This window comes from Sorex araneus, chromosome 3 (assembly GCF_027595985.1).
Source record: "Sorex araneus isolate mSorAra2 chromosome 3, mSorAra2.pri, whole genome shotgun sequence".
NCBI lineage: Eukaryota > Metazoa > Chordata > Mammalia > Eulipotyphla > Soricidae > Sorex > Sorex araneus.
In genome coordinates, this window is record NC_073304.1 from 100942407 (window position 1) to 100968795 (window position 26389).

The 26389-nt window shown below is 41.4% G+C and overlaps 1 protein-coding gene and 1 pseudogene across 1 annotated transcript; one reads left to right on the forward strand and one right to left on the reverse strand.

The window, feature by feature from the left end:
- Positions 1-3672: 3672 nt before the first annotated feature.
- SENP8 (SUMO peptidase family member, NEDD8 specific) lies at positions 3673-26374 on the reverse strand. Its single transcript, XM_004611719.2, has 2 exons — positions 26238-26374; positions 3673-5105 (listed from the first exon to the last, which is right to left on the reverse strand). Exon 2 carries the CDS (start codon positions 5067-5069, stop codon positions 4431-4433), a length of 639 nt encoding a protein of 212 aa, XP_004611776.1. The 5' UTR covers positions 5070-5105; positions 26238-26374; the 3' UTR covers positions 3673-4430.
- LOC129403606 (uncharacterized) lies at positions 5805-8229 on the forward strand (annotated as a pseudogene).
- Positions 26375-26389: the final 15 nt, after the last annotated feature.

Consider the following 26389-nt stretch of genomic DNA (forward strand, 5'->3'; position numbering starts at 1 on the left):
AAAAAACTCCAAACTCAAACCAACCAACCACCAACCAACCAAAAAACAGTAATCAGAAGTTGCAGGAAAACTAGGTGTCTCATCAGCTGAAGGAAGAGGGAGTAGTCTGGGAGTGTAGCTCAGTGGAAAGGTATGTGCTTTGCACTGGAGATCTGGGTTCAATCCTCAGCACCACAAAAGTAAGCAAGCATATAAACAAAAGAACTCGCTTGTTTATTTATTTGCTGGAGTAGAGAGAGTAAAATCTACATAAAAGTGGGTTGACATGTGAGAGGGAAGTAAGACACTGTGACAGTTTCAGCTCCGGTGTAAAGAGAGCAAATGATCACTATCTAGATCGAGACATGCGGTTGGGTTTTTCTTGATTTTTCCAGATGGGTGATAGAATACACCTATAGCTCTAAACTTGGACAGATGGAAGCCAGCAGAGGTGGAGGAGGAGAGGGTGAGGAGGGTGAGCACAAGATCCCTGTGCTGAGGACGGAGGAGCAGCCTCAGCCCAGAGGGTCACTACAGGAGGCCCGAGGACAGCTCTGACATGGATGTCAGGAACGCTGATGAGGTTCATGAAAGGAGTTCACAGACTCTCCTATTTTCTCCCTGAAGTTGGAGAGTGCAGGAGATGGTGAGGGCATTTGAAGAAAGAAGTCTGAACTGACACTTGTGGGAACCTAGGACGAGTGGCAAGGGAATCTGAGCCTGGTGAACTATATACTGATTTTGCCTGCGTCATGTACAAAGGGTTTTCTTCCAAATACATGGTACATGGAGGGAAAGATACAGGAAATAAGAAATAATTTATTCTTGGTTTTACTTATTTTTAACAAAAACATCAGGAATTAAAACCCTTCCCCACTAATGACACTGAAGTGGACAATGGCTTCCTACGATACACGAACATATTAGTTTTTCCTACATTAGACTTCATTTAGGGGAGCGGAGGGAGAGTCCAGTGGGTTCACATATTGCACAGAGACTCAGATTTGATCCTAATGCCACTAGGAGTGACTCCTGAACACCAAGCTGGGAGTAAACCCTGAGCACTGCCAGGTATGACCCAAAAGCTAAAACAGGTACTTCTTTAAAATGCATTTAGCACTCGATACCTTCTTCTCTCCCACCCTCCCTTCCTTCCCTCTCAGACTTCCTTCCTACCTTCCTTTCTATGGGGAGGGGAGCGAAGCACATCTACTAAAGCTCAAGGCTTACTCTTGACTCTGCACTCAGGGATCACTCCTGGTGGGATCGAGGGATGTGATGCTAGGGATTGAACCCAGGTGGTTCAATATATTGAATTACTGAATGAGATATACTTATATATTCAATATATTGAATCATTGAATCAGATGAGATATACGTAACACATTTTTATTTAGGTGAAAGTGTTTAAAACACACTGGGCGATGCCTAGAACTTACTCCTGGCTCTGTGCTCAGGGATCACCCTTGGCAGTGCAAGATTTTTCCTGTTTTGCATCATGTAACATCAATGGTGTAAGGCCAAGGAGGTATATGACTTACGGACTATTATGCTTGCTAGAATCTAGTACAGTATTTAATATGAGCAAACTCTTTAAGATTATTTCTTGACATCACAATCTGAGGTTGATAAATGTTTTACTCAATGTTTGAAATGCTCCGAGTTTTATAGAAGATTATCCTTTGGCACAGTCCAAGCGTGCTGTGTATTTCATCTTCTTTCCCAATATAATTTGTACTGTCAGAAAAAAGCCAACTATTCTGAGCAGATTTGACTCTTTTATAGTATAGATGCCTAAGTTAGCATCTATTAAATAATATGTTAGTCCCTGCATTCCTTGTATCAGCAGGGAATAGGTTCCACAATACCCAGTAGACGCTTGAAGTTAGAGAGCACACAACAGTATATATAATATACTGTTCTTCCCCTATCCGCCCCTTTTCTATTTTTGGCCACACATGTCAGTGTGCAGAGCTTACTACTGGTTCTGTGCTCAGCGATCACTCCTAGGTGGGGTTTGGGGGACTACAAGGGGTGCTGGGGGCGGAATTTGGGTCAACTGCGAGCAAGGCAAGCACCCTACTCCATGTACTATTGCTCTGGTCCCATGTTTTCCTTTTTAAATACTGAAGATAAAAAAAATAGATAAATTAGGCAGAGCAAGACATTATGTAACAATAACCACAGTAAAGAGACTATTATCACAGAGGCTGTGTGAATATGATCGCTCTACAAACCTTTTTTGTTGTGACTTTTTTGTTGCTACAGAGACCACACCCTACAGTGCTAGGGTGGGGACATGTGGTACCCAGGGTTGAAACCAGACATATAAGGTATGTAGTCTGCCCTTTGAGCCATAACCCTGTGCTCCCCAATATATTACTGTACATAGTATGTTCAGACCATGTTGATGGGCAGTTGAAATGGTGGATAAGGGGAACTTCTGTATTGTTCTCTTATCTGGAGCCCCACTCTGGCCTGGCCTCTGTCCCTTAAGTCGCTCCCCTCCCTGCTGCTCCTTCCTATCTCGCCTGAGGGCTGATTGCCAGTTCCTAATCTTTTTTTTTTTTTTCTGTGTTAGGCACCCATCAGGTCTCCTTTTATCTCCTCACTTGAAATGGAAAATTGCTGCAGCTTTCTCTTTGACTTTCAGTTTCAACTCCTATTCACTCAGGCCTGCTTGTATGTCACTGGTACTTATTTATTCTCTCCCTTACTAAAAGGAACTGAGTGAATGCCTCTGTGGCCACTCATTGTTGAAGTTATTTTGGGCTATGAGTGCTGGGTTAGGCTGGGGAGGTACATGAAGTAAGTTTCATCACTAAAGTTTATCTTTGGTCTTCAGGTCTCAGATACATTGCAATTGAATTCTGGCCAGGAATGAAATTAATGGGTGTATTCAAAAAACCATTTGGTTAATTTAACTGGAGCGATAGTGCAGCGGGTAGAGGTTTGCCTTGCATGCAGCCGACCCGGGTTCAACTCCTCCAACCCTCTTGGAGAGCCCGGCAAGCTACAGAGTATCCTGCCCGCACGGCAGAGCCTGGAAAGCTAGCCATGGGTACTGGATATGGCAAAAACAGTAACAGAAAGTCTCACAATGGAGACAGTTACTGGTGCCCGCTGGAACAAATTGATGAACAATAGGACAGTGCTACAGTGCTACAGTTATTTGAGACAATTCTGAAAAATAAAAAGAAACATATTTTAGTAAAGATAGCATTTCTTTGTATTGTTTCCATGTTAAAATAAATTGCATTGTAGTTAAGTGAAAGTACTAAATTATTTTTCCTCCTTTATATTCCAAAACCCAACTTTTAGTCTGTAGATTTCAGGTAACTAATAATCCTGAAATCACCAAGATATAACTGAAAAAAAGAACTGTGTCAGAATAAAGAGGGAAAAAAAGAGAAAAAACCATAACTTACAGAAATCAAAAACATTTATCTGAAATAACAGGTAACCTTGGGGAGACAGCAGCTATGTGTCTTATTACTTTATCATTATTATTGTTTTTGGGTTTGGGCCACACCTAGTGGTGCTCAGAGACCACTGCTGGCAGCCTTTGGGGAACCATATGTAGTGCCGGGGATCAAACCCAGATCAGGTGCGTGCAAGGAAAGTGCCTGACAAAGCAAAGAAAAGCTGTTACCAACCTAAGAAGCAAGTCAACCCACTCACTGAACAAAGAGGTCCATTACAGGAATTTATTTTAGCGAAGTTATTCAGAATACCCCACTTGCTTAAATGATGGAAATTAATCAGAAGAGGTAAGGTTGGCTAATATCATCTTTATCAAATATTTGTAAAGGTATACAGAGAGCCAGGAAATCCTTTGTGTGGTGAATCAAAGACATAGCACAGAATGGAATAAATGATTCCCCTTATATTTAGATCTTGAATTAGGTTAAGTCCTAGGCTGCTTCTTGCCAGTTGATCTTTTTCAATATGTGGGTGGTGCATTAAGATTATGGTTCTTCTACAATTTTCTTTGTGTATTCCTGTAGAGTTCACATTCCTTGAACTGTCTTACAGATTACTGTTTTTCCTTTGGAATAGCCAATTAGCAAGTCAAAAGGGAGTTATTTAAGGTAATAAAAAAAGGGCTGGGGTGTAACTTAGGACATTTAGAAACAGCATAATGATTGCTCCAAGTTAGAGTTATTTTATTTTTATGGTACCAGGGATCAATGTTAGGGTCTCACACTTGCAAGGTCTCATACTTGCAAGTGCTCTACCATTGAGCCACATCCCTGGTGGCCCCTCAAGTTATGAGTACGGTAAAACTTTCTACTAGAATAATACAGAAGTGATTTTTTACTTTAAGGAAAAACTAAGAATACTAAGTTTCCCTCTCCAGGCATCTTCCCTTAGGCACTGAGACTGCAGCCATCCAAGAAATGGGACAGGCAGAATGAGGAGAGTTGATAAGTCAACAAATTCGTCAATAGCTAATTTTTAGCAAGTCTGGCAATGAGATCTTTCCATTCTCCTCTTTTCTTTGTGATGTATGTAGGGGTGAGTAGCTGTAATAGTGATTCTGGCTGATGCCTGAAGTAGTTCTGACACAAGGTTTCAGCGTTACAGATCACATACATCCCACAGTCATAGCTGTTTTGTTGAGCAGGGGCTTTCTCTTCCACAAAGGCCACTTGGACTTCCTTTCTGCCTAAGAACGCCTCCAGTTTCTGGGCTACCTGCTTTGCATGGACTGAGTTGCTCCTGCTATGGGAATCATAATGAAAAAAGCTATTTTTTTCTTGAAGATAAACCAATAGACTCCAGTGGGTTCCCCCAGCTGCCTGGTTAGAATTATCATTGATGGCTAAAAATACAACTCTCTTGTGTGGAAGGTCCAGGGGTTCAAGGAACACAGCCAACTCTGCTGGGTTGCAAGTGCACTTGATGAACTGGGTGACTTCAGGGCTGATGAAGCAGACATGGTCAGAGCAATCATGATACTGACTGTTGGCAAAGTACTCGAAGGCAAATCCAATAATATGGTCATTGAGCCAGCTTGGGGGATCCAAGAGTGAGACATCTGATTGTCGCAGTAGACTGTCCATGTAACTCAGGACTACGGGGTCCATCTTGTCCTGACCACAGCTGCTCAGAAATTTCAGAAGCTGAAAAGAGGAAGAAGACAACACTTACTACTGAATAAGATACGTGATCATAAAATCCACTACCCAGCCACCGCCACCCTCCAGGTTGCTCTCCAGACACTTGCGCCGAACCTCACGCACGAGTGAAGCCCCGAAAAGCCAGGTAAGCAGAACTTTGCGACCTTAGCTCTAGGTTCAACGAGACCTGGAAACAAGATCCTCTGTCTGCCTCCTCCAATCTCCAGCATCTGAGGGAGGGCTCCAACCCAAATGCCCCACCCTACCCAAGATAAATACCTCACTGGCCGACCCCCACTACATCCACTACCCAGCCACCACCACCCTCCAGGTTGCTCTCCGGATACTTGGGCGGGAGACAGACCATAAAACACTTAATACCTATTATTCCCACACCATATTTGATAGGGTTCAAATTTGGTGTGAACCATGGTAACACCTCTAAGGGTGATTGGAGGCCACCCTAAAAGCCTCTGTCCCTCTCGGAGAGCCTGGCAAGCTACCGAGAATATCTCGCCTGCACAGCAGAGCCTAGCAAGCTACCTGTTGCGTATTTGATATGCCAACAACAGTAACAACAATTGGCCTCATTCACCTGTCACCGAAAGAGCCCCCAATATGGCAGCATTAAGAAAGATGAGCAAAGAGAGGCTGAAAAAATCTCGGGGACAAACTAGATTGCCAAAATGAAGAAAGATTAAAATGATTGTCTGTACTTTCAACGCATGGACACTAGCACCAGAAGCATCCATCGAGGACCTGATGGTGCAAGCGCAGAAGATCAAGTACGATATCATTGGTCTGACCGAAACGAGGAGACATCAATCACATCACGCCATTTTCAACACTGAAGAAGAATTGTTCCTCGGAACATTCGACAACAGAGGCGTTGGTGGCATTGGTGTCCTCGTCAACACAAACTTGGCCATGAGTATCGATTCATTCGCATGCCTAACAACCCGAATTGGATGATTACGCTTGAATAGATGTGGCTCACTGCCTGCAGTTTCTATCTTCATCGTCTACGCACCAACTTCCAACTACAATGAAGAAGAAATTAAGAGGTTCTACATGGAACTGGAGAAGTTCTATAAAGAAGACCACACCTTCTACAAGATCATTGTTTGTGATTTTAATGCCAAGACAGGTCTGAGAAGGTCGCCTGAAGAACTCCACATTGGGACACATGGCCTAGAATGGAACAATCAGGGTGAGAGACTGAATTCATCATGTCGACCAAGACCATTCATGGTAACTCGCAGTTCCAGAAGGCCGAATCTAAACACTGGACATGGGAGTCTCCTGGTGGACAGTTCCACAGTGAAATTGACCACATCATATTCAATCAAAGATTTTGCCTGACCGATGTCGCTGTTGTCCCAAAATTCCAAACGGGATCAGATCACTGTCTCCTTCGTGCAAAATTCTACTTCACAGAGCGGGAAGAAAAGTCTGAAAAATTTAAGTCTAAGAAGACAACTCCCAGAATGACCACCAACTGGGAGCTCTTTGGCACTATTGCAGCAACAAGGGAAGATGCTGTCCTTGACAACATCGACAAGGAATACGATTGACTGGTTCAGCACCTCCATGTCTGTGCGAAGAATGCCGAGAGTGAGAAAGCCACAACAGATGCCTGTCTTCAAAAACTCTTAAGCTCATTCATCAACGTGGTTTGGCACGAGCCTCAGGCAACCACAAGCTAACGTCTGAGCTCACAAAGCTGTGCAGAGATTCGATAAAGGAAGACCTCAAAGAGAGAAGAGCAGCAGTGTTGGCCAGTGCAGCAGAAGCCAGGAAAAGTATTCGCAACGCTCTCCTGTCCTTCGCCAACTACAAGACCAAAATGACTGCCCTCCGACGTCCCGATGGATCTATCACATCCTCCAGAAAGGCAATGGAGAAAATTATTCACAACTTCTACTCGGATCTCTTTGACAGCCATGTCCACCTGCCCACATACCAAGTTCCGCAGGATGAATATGTCATTCCCAACGTTCTCCCTTCTGAAATCCGACACGCCATTTCGCTGGTAAAGACTTGAACAGCACCTGGTCCTGACAAAGTCAGACCCAAACACCTGAAGAATCTGCCTCCAGTACTCATCAATACACTGGCCCAACTCTTCACACGCTACCTGTCTGAATGCAAGGTTCTGTCCCAGTGGAAAACCAGTAGGACCGTTCTGTTGTACAAGAAGGGAGACATCCACGACATCGGCAACTATCGCCCAATCTGCCTCCTGTCTGTCGTCTACATACAAGTTGTTCACTTGTGTCATCCTGAATAGAACAGGCAGAACGCTAGATGAAAGACAACCATGCGAGCAAGCTGGGTTCCCAAGGGGATTCAGCACGATAGACCATATCCACACAGTTACCAAACTCATTGAAGTTTCGTGAGAGTTCAAGATGCTGCTCTGTCTAATGTTCATCGACTTAAAGAAGGCCTTGGATTCTGTCGAGATTGAGGCGGTCATCGAAGCCCTGGCTAAACAGGGCCTTCAAACTCAGTATATCAAAATCCTCTGCGAGCTGTATTGTGGATTCACCACCAGGATCTCACCATTCTACAAGGAAGTGATCACTGATGTAAAGAGAGGGGTACGGCAGGGTGATACCATTTCACTGAAACTCTTCAGTGCCGCCCTTGAGAACATCATGCGACAACTGTAATGGGAAGGTATGGGAGTGAAGATAGACGGTCGGCAATTACACCACCTCCGCTTTGCTGATGACATCATTCTCATAACACCAAACATTAGCCAAGCGGCACAAATGCTGACTGACTTCAACCACGAGTGTGGAAAGGTCGGATTGCAGCTGAATCTCAACAAGACGATGTTCATGAAAAATGAACTGGTCCCTGAAGCTCCATTTGCTCTCAATGGAACGAACATCTCCGAACGCAGCAGCTATGTGTACCTGGGTCGAGAAATCAACATGAGGAACGACTTGGTGCCAGAACTGCGCAGGAGGATGAGAGCAGCGTGGAGTGCATTCAAGAGCGTTGAAGAGGTGGTTAAGAGAACAAAGAACCTCCGACTCTGGGCACATCTTTTCAATTCCACCATTCTTCCTGCACTAACATATGCCTCAGAGACCTGGGCCCTACGCAAACAGGATGAGAATGCTATTAGGGTATCCTAAAGAGGAATCGAAAGAGCTATGCTGGGAATATCATGTCTCACTCAAGTGAGAGAAGGAATCCGGAGTTCTGACCTCCATCAATGGTCAAGGGATGCTGTCTCATTTTCCAAGGAATCAAAAATCAGATGGGCCGGTCATGTAATGCGATTCAGAGATGACCGCTGGACTAGAGCTGTTACCGACTGGATTCCACGGGACGTCAGAAGACCTCGTGGCTGCCCACCAACTAGATGGCCAGATTTCTTCGTCAAATCTCTGAATGAACGATTTGAGACTCTTCCTGTTCCTGGAGCGAGCAGATATCATTGGGCTGCACTAGCTCGAGACAGGGACAAATGGAGACGTTACTGGTGCCCGCTTGAGTAAATCGAAGATCAACGGGACTACAAGTGATACAAGTGATCGTAAAGTCACTGTATCACTGTCATCCCACTGCTTATAGATTTGCTCAAGTGGGCACCAGTAACATCTCCATAGTGAGACTTGTTACTGTATTTGGCATATCAAATACGCCATGGGTAGCTTGCCAGGCTCTGCCATGCGGGTGGGATACTTTTGGTAGCTTGCCAGGCTCTGGGGATCATAAATAGTAGGTAGTCTTACAAAGTTTGGGTAAAAATGAAATATAATTGTAAATGTTTACCTTGATGCCTGACTAAGAGTAACTATTCTTGAAATTAGCTTATGTGCTGTTGGTTAACAATTAATTAGAATGGAAACTCTGGAAATTTTCCATGATAAAACAGGAAGTATAAATTTTAAACTTTCTCTTTAAATGCAGATTGTTTAAAATTGTAACTAAATTATAAACAATGTCTTACCAAACTCCAGAGCATCAACTATATATTGTGCTCTTTAAAAAATACGCATAATAATAAAGACTAATTATTTTTATATTAAAGATGAATTTTCAAAGCATCTATGAAAAAAACCCTGCTAACTACCAAGAAAAAGTTTCTATTCAACATTAATTTTCAAACCAAAGACAAAATATTATTTCCTTATTTATAATGAAAGTAAATGTGATTAGAAGTGACAGTGAATGAAAATGATAGTGATTAAAAAAAAAGAAAATGATAGTGATTAAAAGGAATTATAATTTCAAGAACAGAAATTCATGAGGCCAATATAGATAAAAATTCATTTCTGGTTCTTCCTAGTGATGAGTAAGAGTAATATTATGTCTACCCATTTTCATCTTTAACCTTAAGGGGTAAAATAATGTCCACGTAATGTTTATACATGTTAAAAATTCTTTTGGCATTGAACAGTGGTGTGGTACAGGAATCAGGAGATCTGGCTTTGGTCCCGGTTCTAACACTGAATTGTTAGTATCATTGTAAACAAGTAATTTATAAGATTTTGTCTTTATAAAACTTGGTCAATTGTCTGCTTTACATGCCCCAAAGAGTTATAGAAAAGGCCAAATAATTTAACTCAGAGATTATTAAAAACAGAATTAAAATTTCAGTGAGATAGGGGCTGGAGCAATAGCACAGCGGGTAGGGCATTTGCCTTGCGCACGGCAGACCCGGGTTCAAATCCCAGCATCCCATATGGTCCCCTGAGCACTGCCAGGAGTGATTCCTGAGTGCAGAGCCAGGAGTAACCCCTGTGTGTCACCGGGTGTGACCCAAAAAGCAAAAAAAAAAATTTTTTTTCAGTGAGATACTTAAAAATCTAGAGGACTCAAAACCACCAAAACAAATGAGGTTTGGAAACAAACATCCATTCATTTTATCTTGTCCAAACAATAGCCTGATTAAGAGTAGGAACAAGACAAGTTGCATGATAAGATTAATATGCTCATAATCACCTGATTATGAGGTAAGGTGTTAATGGAGACAAGGAGTCTGTAAGTGTGAAAGGTAATATAGTAACTGAGTCCAACAGAGTTAACTATGATGCACTAACTTGGCAGCATAACAATATTTCTAAATATCACCAAACAATGCAGACTGACAATACAAAACAAAGCATACTGTAAAAAAAAATAGTAATGCTTCAATGAAAGTCTGGGCTAGAATTTTGAGATTAACTTAAGAGATTATGGCCATTAGACCAGTTATTTTGTCAATTGGTCACACACATGAAACAATGTAATTTTATGGCACAAGCATGTCCATGTCATCAAAACCCTTCTAAAAGCTATATATATGGACTGGAGCGATAGTTCAGTAGGCTGAACATATGTTTTGCATGCTCAGGTCTGGATTAAATCTCTAATATCACATAGTCCCTAAGGCCATAGTCAGAAGTAGCCCCCAGTACTACCTGTTGTGGTCCCCATCCCCCACCCCCAAAAAAAACCCTCACAAAATATCTAAACAGAAAAATAAATAAACCTCTTAAAAAAACACAATGATGTAACTACAAAACAACAAATATAGTTTTATGTGCATACAGTATATCATAAACTACATTTTTCAATAATAGTATGAGGTTGCTATGGCAAAATTAAAAGAGCATGAATTAAGATTTTCATAAGAGGAAAGATAACCTGATCAGAGACATAAACTGGAGCCAGGAATGAAGTTAACGAGGCATAGAGCACATTTGTTATGGGTGGACCAAAATTTGGCTCTAAGCTTTTTGGCAGCTAACCAGAGAGTGTTAAGTTAAACATTCACAATGTCCATAAGGTAAAAACACAGCAATTGCTCAGGAGAGGTAAAAGCATGCTCTGTATTAAGGTTAGACACTTTTCTCTCAAGAAAGTTTTATAAAGGACACAGTGTATCATAGTGAAAAATATATAACATGCTTGTAACAGATGAAGTAGTCAGAGAATTGTTTCTTATGATGTTCCTTAATATTCTCTACTAAGGATATTAATAAAGTATGGCAAAGAAGTAAACATCAACTTAGTAAAAGCAATTTTGTGGAGGCTATTACTCAGTTTGATGCTGATCTAATTTGATTTGAGATGGTTATGAAAAGGGGATGACTGCATATGCATCAACCAAAGCTATCCAAATCTCTCTCCCCCAGCCCTTCGAGGACTGTACAGAGGGGCAATGCAGAGTACTGATAACAGAGACCTGCTCTCTATGCTGCCGTCTGAACACATAACCACATATTCACTGGTAGCCAAACTAGAGACGGGAGCATACGAAATTAGTCTGAACAGAAAGGCATCTCACCTTGGATGGAATATAAACAGGAAGGACTAAGATTTTCTTTAGAAAATAGTTACTGTGTTTTGTCTGCTTGATTTTGAAGATCATCAACACAGAGAAAAGGGGCCAAGACACCTAGAGCGGCTTCTTATAGCTATACCTCTAGACTGTGAACTGAGCTAAAATATCAGAAACCCAAAACTGCGCGGCCGCGTCACTCTCAGCAATGAAGAGAAATTATTAAACGATGCCTTTTCAGCAGGCCTGATTGTTGGGGAAAAATTCCAAACAATAATAGTGAGTTCTCTATTGAAATACTGAATGTACTCAAAGTACAGAGAGAATAAAGGGAAGATCATTAGTTAGTTAGGTGGGGGGTGAGTGGGAGGGGGGTATATTGGGGTTCTTGGTGGTGGAACATGTGCACTGGTGAAGGGATGGGGGTTTGATCAGTATATGACTGAGACTTAAACCTGAAAGCTTTGTAATTTTTTTCACGGTGATTCAATAAAATAAAAACTGAGCACAGCCAGGGGTAATTCCTGAGTGCAGAGCCAGGAGTAACCCCTGTGCATCGCCAGGTGTGACCCAAAAAAGCAAAAAAAAAAAAAAAAAAAAAAAAAAAAAAAAAATAAAATAAAATAAAATAAAAACTTAAAAAAGAAAGAAAGAAAGAAAGAAAGAAAAGGGGCCAAGAGAGGACAAAATTCAATTTCAAAGAACATTATTACAATAGTTTAATCCTAACAACTCTAGAGCAAATGAAACCAAATAGCCTTTGATCAAACCACACTTGCCCAGTAAAAAGAACTTTACTGTATATGTGAAGACTTAAATTTAAAATTCAGTTCTTCACTAGCCACGTGAGCATATGTAAATGATTTAATTTGTCTGTTTCCTTTTTTGTAAAGTAGAATATTTGTCAGTATAAAATAAACATTGGCAACTAAGATTATAAATATATATAAAGTATTTCCAGTTAACAACTGTGTCATAAGGAAATTAATATCCCAACAACTGATAACTTGTATTTAATCAGTGCTTAAATTTTTCCTATACGCTAAGGGTTGGAAATAGAGAACAGGAATGAAATAATCAAAGTTCCTGATTCATTAAGCTTGACTACTGTATATGTGTACAACAAAAATGTAATATATATATATATATATATATATATATTTTTGCATTTGTGCCACATCTGGCTGAGTTCAGGGCTTACTCTGAGCTCTGTCCTCAGGATCACTCCCGCCAGATTTGGGGAACCATACTGGGATACTGGGGATCAAACCTGAGTTGGCTGTGTGCAAGGCAAGTGTCTTACCTGCTGTACTATCTCCCAGTCTCTGATTATATGATTATTAAAAAACGTATTCCAATTTTAATTTAAGTATCATAACTTACAATACTGTTAAAAGTAACATTTCAGGCAAACAATGTTCCAATACCATCACCCTAGTGTCAGTGTCCCTCCACCAATTTCTCTAGATCCCTTGTATCCCAACTGCCTTAACAAATTCAGTTTTGTAGACCAATTCTCTGGGTTGTTACCATTGCCCCATTCCCCACCCCCCTTAACTATTTTCTTTTTCACACACCTTAACTATTTTCTTTATCATCCATATATGAGAGGAATTGTTCTGTATTTGTTTCTCTTCCCTAACTCACTTAGCATGATCTGGTTTCATACACATAAGATGAATTGCAGGAATTCTTATATCTTTTCTTATATCTGAGTAGAATTCCATTGTGAAAATACAATTCTTCTAGTCACCTTCTGAATACCAAATGTTAGCATTGTGTGAAAACAAAGAACTATTTAGTCAATGAAATAAGAAACACATAAGAAGAACAAACAAAAGGAATGGAAATTTAATGGAGGGAACATCTGGGGAAGTAAGGGAAGGAAAGTTTAGATCAGGGCAGACTTCAAAGAAAGACTGGCATAAAGTGGACTCTTGAAAGGCAAGCGGCCCAGTGGCACAGAGAAGGCCACTGAGTTGGCAGAGAGACAAAGAAAGCACTTTCAAGCATGTAGCTCAGGCAGGCTGGAATGAAGTGAAAGTAGGGATCTAGGTGGGGGTTAAAGGAAGCTAAGTGATGACAGTCTAAATTCCAGATAGAGGAGATTGGAATTTGTACTGGAGGGAAAGGGTAGTCATTAATGGCAAGGTCAATGATTTAAGAAGATGAATAACTAAGCCAGTAAATACGACTAATTGGTAGGGAAGAAACTGGAGGTAGGGACCAATTAGATTCTCCTCAGCTGAAGCTAATGGTAGTTGGAAATGAGCTAACCTTTGGGGAAATGGTAGTGGGAAAAGAAAGAGAGGCAGGGAGGAAAAGACTGTAGAAAGAGAATTGGTATGTTACCAGAGGAGAGAAAATAAAAGAAAGAATTATAAAATTGTCGGGGCGAGCGGGATTTAGCTAGGGAAACTGAAAGGATGACAATTATTAGTGGGCAGAGAAGGAGATGGAATGGGACCTAACAAAAGAACAAGAGTCATGCAGAACTGGGATATTTCTATTGGAAAGCATGGTGCTTGGCATATCTGAGGTACAAGAAATATTTGCCAGGAGAGTGGAACAAGGGAGTCAGATAATAGAGAAATTGGGGGTAGGAGGGGAGGAGAGAAATAAGGCTTAAGATTTTTATATTGTCCTAAATACGTCCATTTTGGCTTTTAATTTGTTTTATTTATTTTCCTGTTGATTATTCTCATTAATAGTCAATTCTAGAATTAAAAGATCTATGTACTGGGGCTGGAGCAATAGCACAGCGGGTAGGGCGTTTGCCTTGCACGCGGCCAACCCGGGTTCGATTCCCAGCATCCCGTATGGTCCCCTGAGTACCAGGGGTAATTCCTGAGTGCAGAGCCAGGAGTGACCCCTGTGCATCGCTGGGTATGACCCAAAAAGTAAACAAGGAAAGTCAAAGAAAATAAAGGACATTTAAAAAAAACAAACAAACAAACAAACAAAAAAAAAGATCTATGTACTTGTTCTTGGTGGATGGGAAATAACATTGGGAGTGAACTGGTGAAACTCTGTAGAATTTTATAAATACTATAAAATATCTACCTGTATGTTGGGTTTAAGTGGCACTGCAGGCCTGGACTCTGACTTTACCATGTGTAATCTATGTGACTCTGTGAGAGTTACTATTCATCCTCTTTCTGGGACTTATATTTTTATCTTTAAAATGAGTTATTAATAAAATCTGCCTCATAGGATTGCTTGGGGGATAAAAAACATGAGTGAAAACACTCAGCACATTGTATAGTATATAACAGGCTCTCTCTCTCTCTCTCTCTCTCTCTCTCCAACAACAACAACAAAAAAGCAAATTCCTTCCTAATTCTGTATATTTGGGATGACAGCAATGAACCTTAAAGATTTTTTGAAAATAATTTTTTTAAGGTCATGATAAGAATATGAAAAGATGATCAAGAGAGTCCAAGGCTTTCCCCTGTGGCAATATCCAAATCAAACCTTTCTGTATGCAGAGAACTCCAGGCCAAGGAAGTTTGGAAGAAGCCCAAGTATAGAACCAACTTTTTAACGGCATTCAGGGCTCATTCTCCACCCTGGAGACTGGCTTGCATCCTGATCCGAGATACGTACTTGTGGCTTTTTCCCCTGGAGAAGCCCATAATCTCTCCTGAACCATATCTCTTGATCTTTCCTTCCCCTCACATTTACCTAAAATTTGTTTATATAAAACAATTTCATTTCATTGATATATAATAATGGTAAAAAATAGCTATGTCTTTATATAATGTAACAAAGTCATCAATAGATAGGGCATAATTCTCTGCTTTTGTGCTTTATCTTTGGCAAAAGAAAAGTTAATGCTAACTCTAAGGAAAAGAATTCTCTCAATCTCAGTGTAAAGCAATGATGCTAATGTGTTTTCAGTTTAATAAGTAAACCTATTATTACAGTTATTACACTCCCAACTTCTGTAGGTAAATAAAGCTAATACTGAACTCATATACACTTCCTAAATAAAGGTTTACAGGGCTGGAGTGATAGCACAGCGGGTAGGGCGTTTGCCTTGCACACGGCCGACCTGGGTTTGAATCCCAGCATCCCATATGGTCCCCTGTGCACCGCCAGGGGTGGTTCCTGAGTGCACAGCCAGGAGTAATCCCTGTGCATTGCCAGGTGTGACCCAAAAAGCAAAAATAAATACATAAATAAATAAATAAATAAAAAAGCTTTACATTTAATAAAAGGGAAAAGATTGACTTTTCATATTAATCTTAATGTCTTTTTTTTTTTTTTTAGCTTTTTGGGTCACACCTGGCAATGCTCAGGGGTTTTTCCTGGGTCTCCTCAAGAATTCCTCCTGGCAGTGTCAGAGAACCATATGGGATGCTGAGAATCAAACCTGGGTTGGCTGCGTGGAAGGCAAACACCCTACCCGCTGTGCTACCGCTCCAGCCCCTAATCTTAATATCTTTGAAGTGAATACTTCTGTCTGCTCTAAAAGCATGTAATTAAAAAGTAGTTAAAAAACAAACTCAAAGGGAAAATCATAGTTTCATATGAACCATTTGGTAAGTGAAGAAGCTTCTGTTTCAGGGCCAGAGTGATAGTAGAGAGGGTAGGGCATTTGCCTTGCACACAGCTGACCCAGGTTCAATTCCTGGCATCTCATATGGTCCCCCAAGCACTACCAGGAGTGATTCCTGAGTGCAGAGCCAGAGTAACCCCTAAGCAGCACCGGGTGTGACCCAAAAAGAAAAAAAAATCTGCTATTTCAGAAGAAGAAACTCAGAAACTCAAAGTTGAAGTCAGAAGACGTGGGATTCACTTCAGATCTGTAATTAATGAGTCATTTAACTGTGGAGATGTCATTAAACCTCTGGGTTGCAGCTTCATCATCTGTACTGGGTTTGTACTAGATAAACAGAGGCTCTTTTCAGAGAGCACATCAGAATCACTTAAAGGAATTTTACATAGCATATATACATGACTGATCTCTAGGGGCAAGATTTTTTTATTTTTATTTTTGAAATTTTTCCCCCCAAGCAATTCTATGATTTCCAAAAGTTGCTTTTAATTCTATAGTTTCTTTAATACTAAGGCTAAGCAAAATCTGCCAGTATTTTTTGTTTTGTTTTGGGACCATACCAGGAGATGCTTACTCCTGGCTCTGCACTCAGAAATTACTTCTGGTGATGCTCAGGGACCATATGGGATGCCAGGGATCTAACCTAGGTTGGCTGCCTGGAAAGAAAGCACCCTACCTGCTGTATTCTCTTTCTAGCCCCCATTTTTCCAGTTTAAAAATCTTATCATGCTCTTAAAAGTTTTAGTTTTCTAGTCCAAGAATCTGTAACTATGATCAATAGACCAAATCTGATGCACTGTAGCACTGCTGTCCTGTTGTTCACCAATTTGCTTGAGCAGGCACCAGTAACATCTCCATTGTGAGACTTGCTACTGTTTTTGGCATATTGAATATGCCATGGGGAACTTGCCAGGCTCTGCCGTGTGGGCTGGATACTCTCGGTAGCTTGCCAGGCTCTCCGAGAGGGACACAGAAATCAAACCTGGGTTGGCCTCATGCAAGGCAAACGCCCTACCCACTGTGCTATCGCTCCAGTCCAAATCTGATGCATAGCTTATAAATAAGTTCCACTGGAAAAGAAGTTATACTAACTTTTGTATTGTCTATGTCTGTTTTTGAGCTACTAGGATAGAGCTGAGTAGCCTGTAAAGCCTAAAATATTTACTGTTTTGTCACTTAGAGGAAGAACTTAGTAGACTCCTATTCAAGACCACTGATATTTAACATACAGTACATTTCTAGATGGACTGGAGTTATAGCACAGTGGGTAGGGCATTTGCCTTGCACATGGCCAACATGGGGTTGATTCCTCCATTCCTCTCGGAGAGCCCGGCAAGCTACCAAAAGTATCTCACCCGCACGGCAGAACCTGGCAAGCTACCTGTGGCATATTAGATATGCCAAAAACAGTAGCAAGTCTCTCAATGGAGATGTTACTGGTGCCCGCTCAAGCAAATCAATGAACAATGGGACGACTGTGCTACATTTCTAGACTGAGTTAATTTTTAAAGTTCCTAAAGCATTGGAGCTATATATTAAAATAACTTAGGGACAGAGAGAAAGCTCAGTGGGCTGAGCTCATGCTCTGTATGTGGGCATAGAGCATGAAGTAGCCATTGGTCACAGCTGCTTCTGGCCTACAAATAAACAACAAAATAATAAAGGCAGTTTCCAAGTAATGAACTAACCTTTTAACTAGAGATGTAACTGCTGTTTCAGACTGAGTTTTGAAGAGGAAATGCTTTGAAATACTAATTACAGGAGTAGGGAGAGGTGAGGAGGGAGCTCATAGTGCTGGAGTATATGCCAAGCATATTTGCATATAATCCCCAGTGTGGTCACCAGCATACTAATTACAGGAATGGGGAGGGAGCTCACAGGGCTGAAGTATATGCCCAGTATATCTGAGGTCTCCAAACACATGGTCTCCTGGGGAAGACAAATTTCTTTGCTTAATTCACTCTACTTTGCTGGTGGAGATACTTGGATGGAATAGTCTAATTACTGTATGTAGTATCACCCGTAACACAAGCGCCTAATTCTTAGGAACCAGATTCTCTGATAATTAGTAAAGGTGTGAACACAAGCTTGCGCTTTTAAAGTCGCTTAACTGGGGCTGGAGCAATAGCACAGCAGGTAGGGCATTTGCCTTGCACGAGGTGGACCGGGGTTCGATTCCCAGCATTCCATATGGTCCCCTGAGCACCGCCAGGAGTAATTCCTGAGTGCAAAACCAGGAGTAACCCCTGTGCATCGCCGGGTGTGACCCCAAAAGCTAAATAAATAAATAAACAAATAAACAAACAAATAAATAAAGTCGCTTAATTGTATTTTAAGAGAAAGGCATTTGTTAAAGCAAATTAATTCATCTAGTCAAAATATATTTTGTTGATTTTTTTTTGTGTGTGCCAACTTTGTAATAATTTGACCAGAAACTGAACTAGTACCTTATAGTAAAATATAAACATGCAAGCAATGTTCTTTTTTCCCTCTTTTTAGCTATTTTTCTTTTGGTTTTGGGTCCAAACCCAAATAAGGGCTCATATGGTTCTGTGCTCAGGGATCACTCCTGGCAGGACTTGGGACCATATGTGGTGCTGGGGTTTGAACCTGGGTTGGCTGCTAGTACCTGCTGACCCCAATAGTATACCTTTCAAGAGCAAGGATGAGATTTTATTCATTTCTACTTAATTTGTATTGCTTGATAAACAAGAGATGTTTTAATATATAAATATTTTTTTTCTGAACAAAACAAACCTAAATGTATTTTCAAAAATTCCTAAAAACTATAAAATAAATGCAGATATATTTCTTAATTTTGTATTTATAAATTTGAACAGTACTCCTATAATATCAGTATTTTATAAAGAGAGGAATGCTAATTGCTCTTCAATTAGCAAAAGTATTTGGTATGATGATGATGCCTGGCAACTTTATTGCTATAAATTCCATTTAGTTCTGCCTGGAGTCAGGCAGATAGACTTAGGTGATCAATGAAGATTTCACCTGTACTAATCTTCACTGTTGCTAGACATAGCCATGTCATTGACAATGTCATTGACCATGAAAAGAATTTTTAGTTTTGGGCCACACAAAGCAGTGCTCAGGGCTTACTCTGGCTCTGCTATATCACACTTGATGGGGCTAGGGGAACTACATGGTGTGCTGGGAATTGAATCTAGGTAGCTTCATGCGGCAAATGCCTTAACCACTGTACCATCTCTCTGGCCCTGACCATACAAAAGAATTTTATTCTCAGTCTACCAATTCTACCTCAAGGGTTCCATTTAGCACTGTGTCACATTTACCCTCTTAACGTACAATTGGTGTAAACCATAGCTTTTATTTGTGTGTGTGGAGGGGTGGTGGAAGTCTCCCAAGCAGTGTTTGTGGGGACTAGAATCACACTCCTGGCAACACTCTGCCAACTAGGCCAGTTGGTTCAATCCTATGGCCATGGATGTGGTACTTCTTGGACACTGCTGGGGTTCACCAAGGTGCTCAGGGTATACTAGTCTTTGTGTGTGTGTGTGTGTGTGTGTGTGTGTGTGTGTGTGTGTGTGTGTGTGTTGGTAATGGTGGTGGTGGTGGTGGTGGTGATGGTAGTGAGGAAGGGGAAGGAGCTGAGTCACACCCATAGGTGCTCCAGGGTTGCTTGGTGATTGCTCCTGGGGACTGACTGAACTGAGGCTGGCCACAAGGGAAACTTCTTAACCCCAGTACTATCTCTCTGGCCCACACCAGTCTTTTTTTGTTTGTTTTTTAGTCACACCTGGCGATGCACAGGGGTTACTCCTGGCTCTGCACTCAGGAATTACTCCTGGCAGTGCTCAGGGGACCATATGGGATGCTGGGATTTGAACCTGGGTCGGCCGTGTGCAAGGCAAACGCCCTACCCGCTATGCTATCACTCCAGCCCCCCACACCAGTCTTTTTATAAACATATTTTGCTTTAAATTTTCTGACAAAAGGCTTTATACAATTTCAACATTTGAAATGATGGAGAGGAAGTGGATAAAGTGAGTGTGTGGGGAAGCCATTAATGAGCTTTCAATAAAATTTTCTAAGGGAGTGAACAGAATTTTATATGCAGTAACAAGAGCTGATAAAGTAAGGTCAAGCTAAACTCACATTCTGCCTGGTTTCATAAACAATCACTGTGTTTTGCACATGATAAATATACGCAGACATACCATTTGATAGAGAATAAAAAAAGGCACCATATATTAATCTTTCTTGCACTGTAGATTTCAGTGCCTGGTAAGTTAATGTTTTCCATTGCTAGTTCAGAGGTAAATTGTTATTGGGTTCAGGAATGTGGCTTAAATGGTAGGGCACATGCCTTGCATATGTGAGGTTCTGGGTTCCATTCCAGCACTGCATTATCCGCCACAACAACAAGAACAACTAAAAGAGATAAACTTATTACAAACTCCTAATAGATTTTGAAAGTGTGACTGTCATACAGTAGTAGAGGCTCAATAAATATCTAGTGAGTGAATAAAATAATGAATTTATATTTTTTGTACTGTGCTGAAAGAAAAACAGGGTCTGATGGGATACATTTAAGACATACAAAGTTTTGTCTCAGTGATTTGTCTCTAATGTTAATACTCATGAGATACTTGACCAAGCTTCAGTTATATATTAATAGGTAGCACTAAACATTTCCAGCAGCAAGTTATTTTAGCTGCATTTCATTAGCATAAAGTACAAAGTTGATGTAACAGTTGTGAGAAAATCAGAGGCACTAAACATATAAATCCCCTAGCTATTGTTTTGAAGGATCTTAACCTATCCTACAATTCAGGGTATATACTAATTTGTTGGCCATCAGGGAAGATAAGTTATATATTTTGGTTTTTTTTGGGCTAAACTTGGCAGTGCTCTGGGGTGCTCAGGGGATACTCCCAGTAGGGTGCTGAGGAAATGTCTCTGGTGGCATTCTGGGTACCAGGGATTGAACCTGGGTTTCTAGCATACAAAATATGTTCACCTTTTTCTTTGAGCTATCTCCCTGACTTCATGAGAAAAAAAAATGAAGCCTGTAATGTAGATGCTAAAAAATAACTGTAATTAGTTTTTTCTACCAGAATTAGTACTGTGACCTAATGATTTTCTGTGATCTAGTGAAATGGATGTGTGAAAGAGTACACATTTAATTGGAAGACAGAAAGAGGAACTCTCAAGATTTTCTGTAATAGGATCTTTTTTTTGGGGAGGGTCACACCCGGTGATGCACAGGGGTTACTCCTGGCTCATGTACTCAGAAACTATTCCTGGAGGTGCCTGGGGATCATATGGGATGCTGGGAATCGAACACTGGTTGGCTGTGTGCAAGGCAAACACCCTACCTGCTGTGCTATCACTCCAGCCCCAAATCTTTTATCACTGTCACTGTCATCCTGTTGCTCATCGATTTGTTTGAGTGGGCACCAGTAATGTCTCTCATTGAGACTTATTGTTACTGTTTACAGCCTCATAAAATTACAAGTGTCTGTCTTGTTTTTACATAGACCATTTTTTTTATTACAGCCAAAAAAAGAAAAAAAGAAAAAGACATATAGATGAACTTTAACCTCTACAGAATTTAATTTTCAGTATATTTTTTTTTTTTTTTTTTTGGTTTTTGGGTCACACCTGGCGATGCACAGGGGTTACTCCTGGCTCTTCACTCAGGAATTACTCCTGGCGGTGCTCAGGGGACCATATGGGATGCTGGGATTAGAACCCGGGTCGGCCGCGTGCAAGGCAAACGCCCTACCCGCTGTGCTATCGCTCCAGCCCCAATTTTCAGTATATTTGAGTGATAATGCTATGCAGTCTTCCAATGGTTAAACAGAAAAAAAGTCAACATAGGCTAGTCAAATTGAGATCTCAAAGAATCTGAATCAGAAAGTCAAGTAACTTTTTTTTTCTTTTTGCTTTTTGGGTCACATCTGGTGATGCACAGGAGTTACTCCTGGCTCTGCACTCAGGAATTATTCCTGGCAGTGCTCAGGGGACCATATAGGATGCTGGGAATCGAACCCAGGCCGATCACGTGCAAGGCAAAATGCCCTACCGGTTGTGCTATCACTCTAGTCAAGTAACTTCTTACTACTCATTTGAATCATAATAACTGTATCTCAGATTCAGTACTTGGAATATTTTTTAAATGCACACAATTTGGGGACTAGCTACAATAAAGAAAGGAAGTTTTATAGTGTGGTAGTAAATTTTATCAGCTAGGTTACCAGGACCTTGAGAATTTTATTTCTGTTTGCTAAAACATTTACGTATTCAGTGGTTGAAGGCAGCATTCTTTAACCCTTTTAGACATTTTTAACCTTTTTTACAATTGGTGAGGACTGGCACCTGCCTGTATACCAGTCCACATACTGGCATTTATAACCATGGTGATGCACCACTGTTTTTTAACCCATCTATGATCGCAGATCTGCAACCGTCTAATAGATTAGTGGTTAAAGACACTGGTTTAATAAATTGGGAAAGAGTCTTAACCTTAATTCAGTATGACTTACAAGTGTAAGTGATGATGAAAATTAACCAAAGAAATTCTTAGCAATATCTGGGAACCTATAAAATGGTAAAGCTACTGTCTTATTGTAAGTACTAACACTGATTATTTATAATACAAAAACTGGGCTAGTCACCCTGACCATGAACAAAAGCAAAAAAGATGCTAATTGACTTCAGTGGTGCCAGGCACATTTCTATTGAAAAGTAAGCCATTTATTCTAGTTTATATTTCTTTAGGCTGTTAGTTTTATTATCGACATTATGGAAATAAAGGAACTCAGCAGTCGTTAGAGATCACTTCATAATAAATGTTTTTTGTTTTTTTGAGGCAAACCTAGAGGTACTCACAGCCTACTCCTGGCTCTGTGCTCAGGGACTATATGCAGTGTCAGGGATCAAACCTGGTCAGCTGATCTGTTCTGGCCCAAATCTAATATTTTCGTTCCTATATTTTGATAGGGTGGAGTGATAGCACAGAGGGTAGGGCATTTGCCTTCCATGTGGCCGACCCGGGTTTGATTCCTCCGTCCCTCTCGGAGAGCCTGGCCAGCTACCGAGAGCATCCTGCTCGCACGGCAGAGCCTGGCAAGCTACCTGTGGCATATTCGATATGCCAAAAACAGTAACAAGTCTCACAATGGAGACGTTACTGGTACCCGCTCAAGCAAATCGATGAACAATGGAATGACAGCGCAGACAATGCATATTTTGATAACCTAGATTACATATTCTGCTAGATTCTTTTTTCATGCAAAACTCTGTTATTATACATCTCTCAATTGTCTACAAATCCAGCATTCCACAAAAATACCATCCATCTTATTTTCCTGATTTATTTTCTAGTTCTGCTTCTACCCACAAATTCATTCCTCCTTAGGTCCAAGTTATTAGGTAACAGTAGATTCATATCAGTTGCTACATCTGAGGTATGAGGAGTAGAAAGAAAAGGCCTGTTTTCCATTCCCACTTTAACAGAAATGAAAATTGCTCTAGTACCTTTCTGAAACACAGACTTGCTTTGTAATGCTCTTCCCTACCATCATTACATGAGCTTTTTATAAGTCTAGGATCAATAGGCCAGGATGTGGCTAGAATTGAAAGATTTCATGAATTTGAACTGGGGAAAATTACATCTTTATTTTCAATTATTTCTAACTGAAACAGACCATTTCCTACAGTAAGGGTAGGCAATAAACAATAGTAGTATTAGCTGTCCCTGTTATTTTTCACCAATAGAAATATATTTCATATCACATTTTGGTTGTTGCAGGTATCTCAGAATGTAATTTATACTCATTACTATTTTGAAATTATACAAATTGAATGGCTGCCAGATGTTATTAAATGCATCATAACATATTTCATCGGTGAATAAAATTTGTTACTTTAAAAAAAAATACTTTAAAAACTCTGAGGTAGGTTCACAGGCCAGATTGTCAAAGAGGCACATAGCATAAAAGAGGTTATTTTTTTCTACCTTTTAATACCCATTAACTGCTTATAATATACAATATAAACACTTCAGCTTGAAATTTAAGGCTTCTCATGCTCTGTTAACACCCACTTTATCATCTTTATCTCTGCCCCACCCCTACTCTCCTTACTATGCCCTAGTCATACCAGACAACAGTAACTCTCTCTTATCTGGAGGCAGATATACAGGTTTTGGCATTAACCCCAGTTAAAAAGACAGTAACCACATACTGACTTGGACTTTGTCTATACAACTTTTCTCTGCTTCCAAGTTTTTATGTTCTAATATTACGAGATCCTAATATAACTGTGTCTAAAACATCTTGATAACTTATGTCTAACTTAAATGATGGCTGAAACAAATAAGAGAATACAGATTCTAAAATGCAAATATGCTATGTATAGTAGTCTTTCAGGGGATGAAAGTTAATTTTTGATTTGGGATAAAGTGGTAAGTGCTTTTCTATGAATTCTAAGGCAAGATCTACATTTGAAAAATCCTAGCTGGAAGGGAAAGGGAGAGGGAGAATACTGAGGCAGCCCTGATTAAGACTGAGGGATGGAATTGTGAAGGAAAAGGCTGGAGTGGCTCCTACTCCAATTCCCCAGACCAGACAATAAAAATTTCCATCCTCTAATCTTCTCTTTCATCATCAACTTTCTCACTCAACTGCTACTCTATCATGTTCTTGCCTTTCCTTACCTACTTTTTATCTTTCCCTACTTCTACTGGTTCTCACACCTGAACATTCATTCTTCATCTGGAGAGTTTTTATAAAATACTCAGACCCCACCAAAGGGATAGTACAGAGGGGAAGGTGCTTGCCTTGCATCTGGTAGATTCCTGGTAAAACTGCCAGGAGCAGTCCCTAAATTAGGAGGAAGCCCTGAGCACTGCCCAGTGTGGCCTCAAAAGAAAAGACAGTGAACCTGGAAAAAACTGAAAAATACTGTCACCTGGGCTCTAACTTCTCAAGCTTTTAAAATTAGTATTGGGGGCCGGAGCGATAGCACAGCGGGTAGGGCGTTTGCCTTGCACGCGGCCCCCGCCCCCCCCCACGGTTTGATTCCCGGCATCCCATATGGTCCCCCAAGCACTGCCAGGAGTAATTCCTGAGTGCAGAGCCAGGAGTAACCCCTGAGCATTGCTGGGCATGACCCCCCCCCCAAAAAAAAGCAAAAAAAAATTAGTATTGGGTGAAACAATACTGATACTACTTTATTGGCGTGGGGGCATATCCGGTGGTACTCAGAGAACACTTCTGGAGGGCTCTGGGGACCAGATGGAGTGCCAGGGATAGAACCCAGGTTGGCCTCATGCAAGGCAAACACTCTACCTATCACTTCGGTCCCTGATAGTATTTTTAAATAGGCTTCTCAGATGATTTTTAAGGTTTACACAGGCTGAGTTCCACTAATGCTCTTGATTTTATGCAGTTACTTTGACCCATGAAAGTCTACTCTTGGTTCCAAAGTACACTTGTATGCTTAGAGTTTTTCAACTTTAAAGGAAATATTCTTGGGTCCATGATTCCAGACCCTCTTCTTCATGCGTTAAAGCAATGCTTGGGGCTGGAGAGAGAGTGTAAGGGTTAAGGCATTTGCCTTGCAACCGGCTCGCGGGGGCACCCCTGACACCCCGTAAGACTCCCGGACGCCGCTGGGAGTAATTCTGAGCGCAGAGCCAGCGCTACCCCCAGCCTACGGCCCTGAACATGCCACACACGCGTCCTATCACGTGAGCGACCTTCTCTAACTTATTCTTCCAGTACTAGCACATGCTTTTGGGCCCGTCGTTCTCTCTGGCTTTGACCTCCGCTCAAATTTCTTCACAGAGGTTTGTCTTTTTTAACCCGAATGACCCAAAGGTCACCCTGGAAAGGGTTTTCGCATGTCCCCGGCTCGATGCTCCATGAGTACCATGCGCGTTTTTCCCCCCGGAGGTAATTTCTCTTGACTCTGCAGGTCAGTTTCCACGGAGCGCGGCGCCTCAGGAAGCGGAGGCTATTTCCTCCGCGCCCGACTTTCACCCGGCGCGCTCCGGGGAAAGGGGTGAGGAATGAATGGGAAGGAAGATGGGGAAAGGAAGCCCGAGGCGGGGAGGGGCGAGGGGAGGAGGGCGCGAGGGAAGGGGCGTGTGCGCGGAAAAGGGGCGGGGGCCGGGGGGCGGCGCCGAGGAGCCCGCTCCAGAATGGGGAGGGAGCACCCACACGCCGGACTAGCGCCCGCGCCACAGCGGCCCCCCGCCAGGCCCCAGCGACCGCTTGGCCGGAGTGGGGAGGCGGCGTCTTACCTGCCTCGGGCCTCGCCACCACCACCAGCCGCCAGACACCTCGGTAGGGGCCGGAAAGCGAGAGTTAAGGTCGCAAACCTAGCTTTCGGCCCCAACCTTGCGACATTTCTCTCCAGCAGAGGGAGACTATAAGTCAGTTTGCAGCCTGGCCG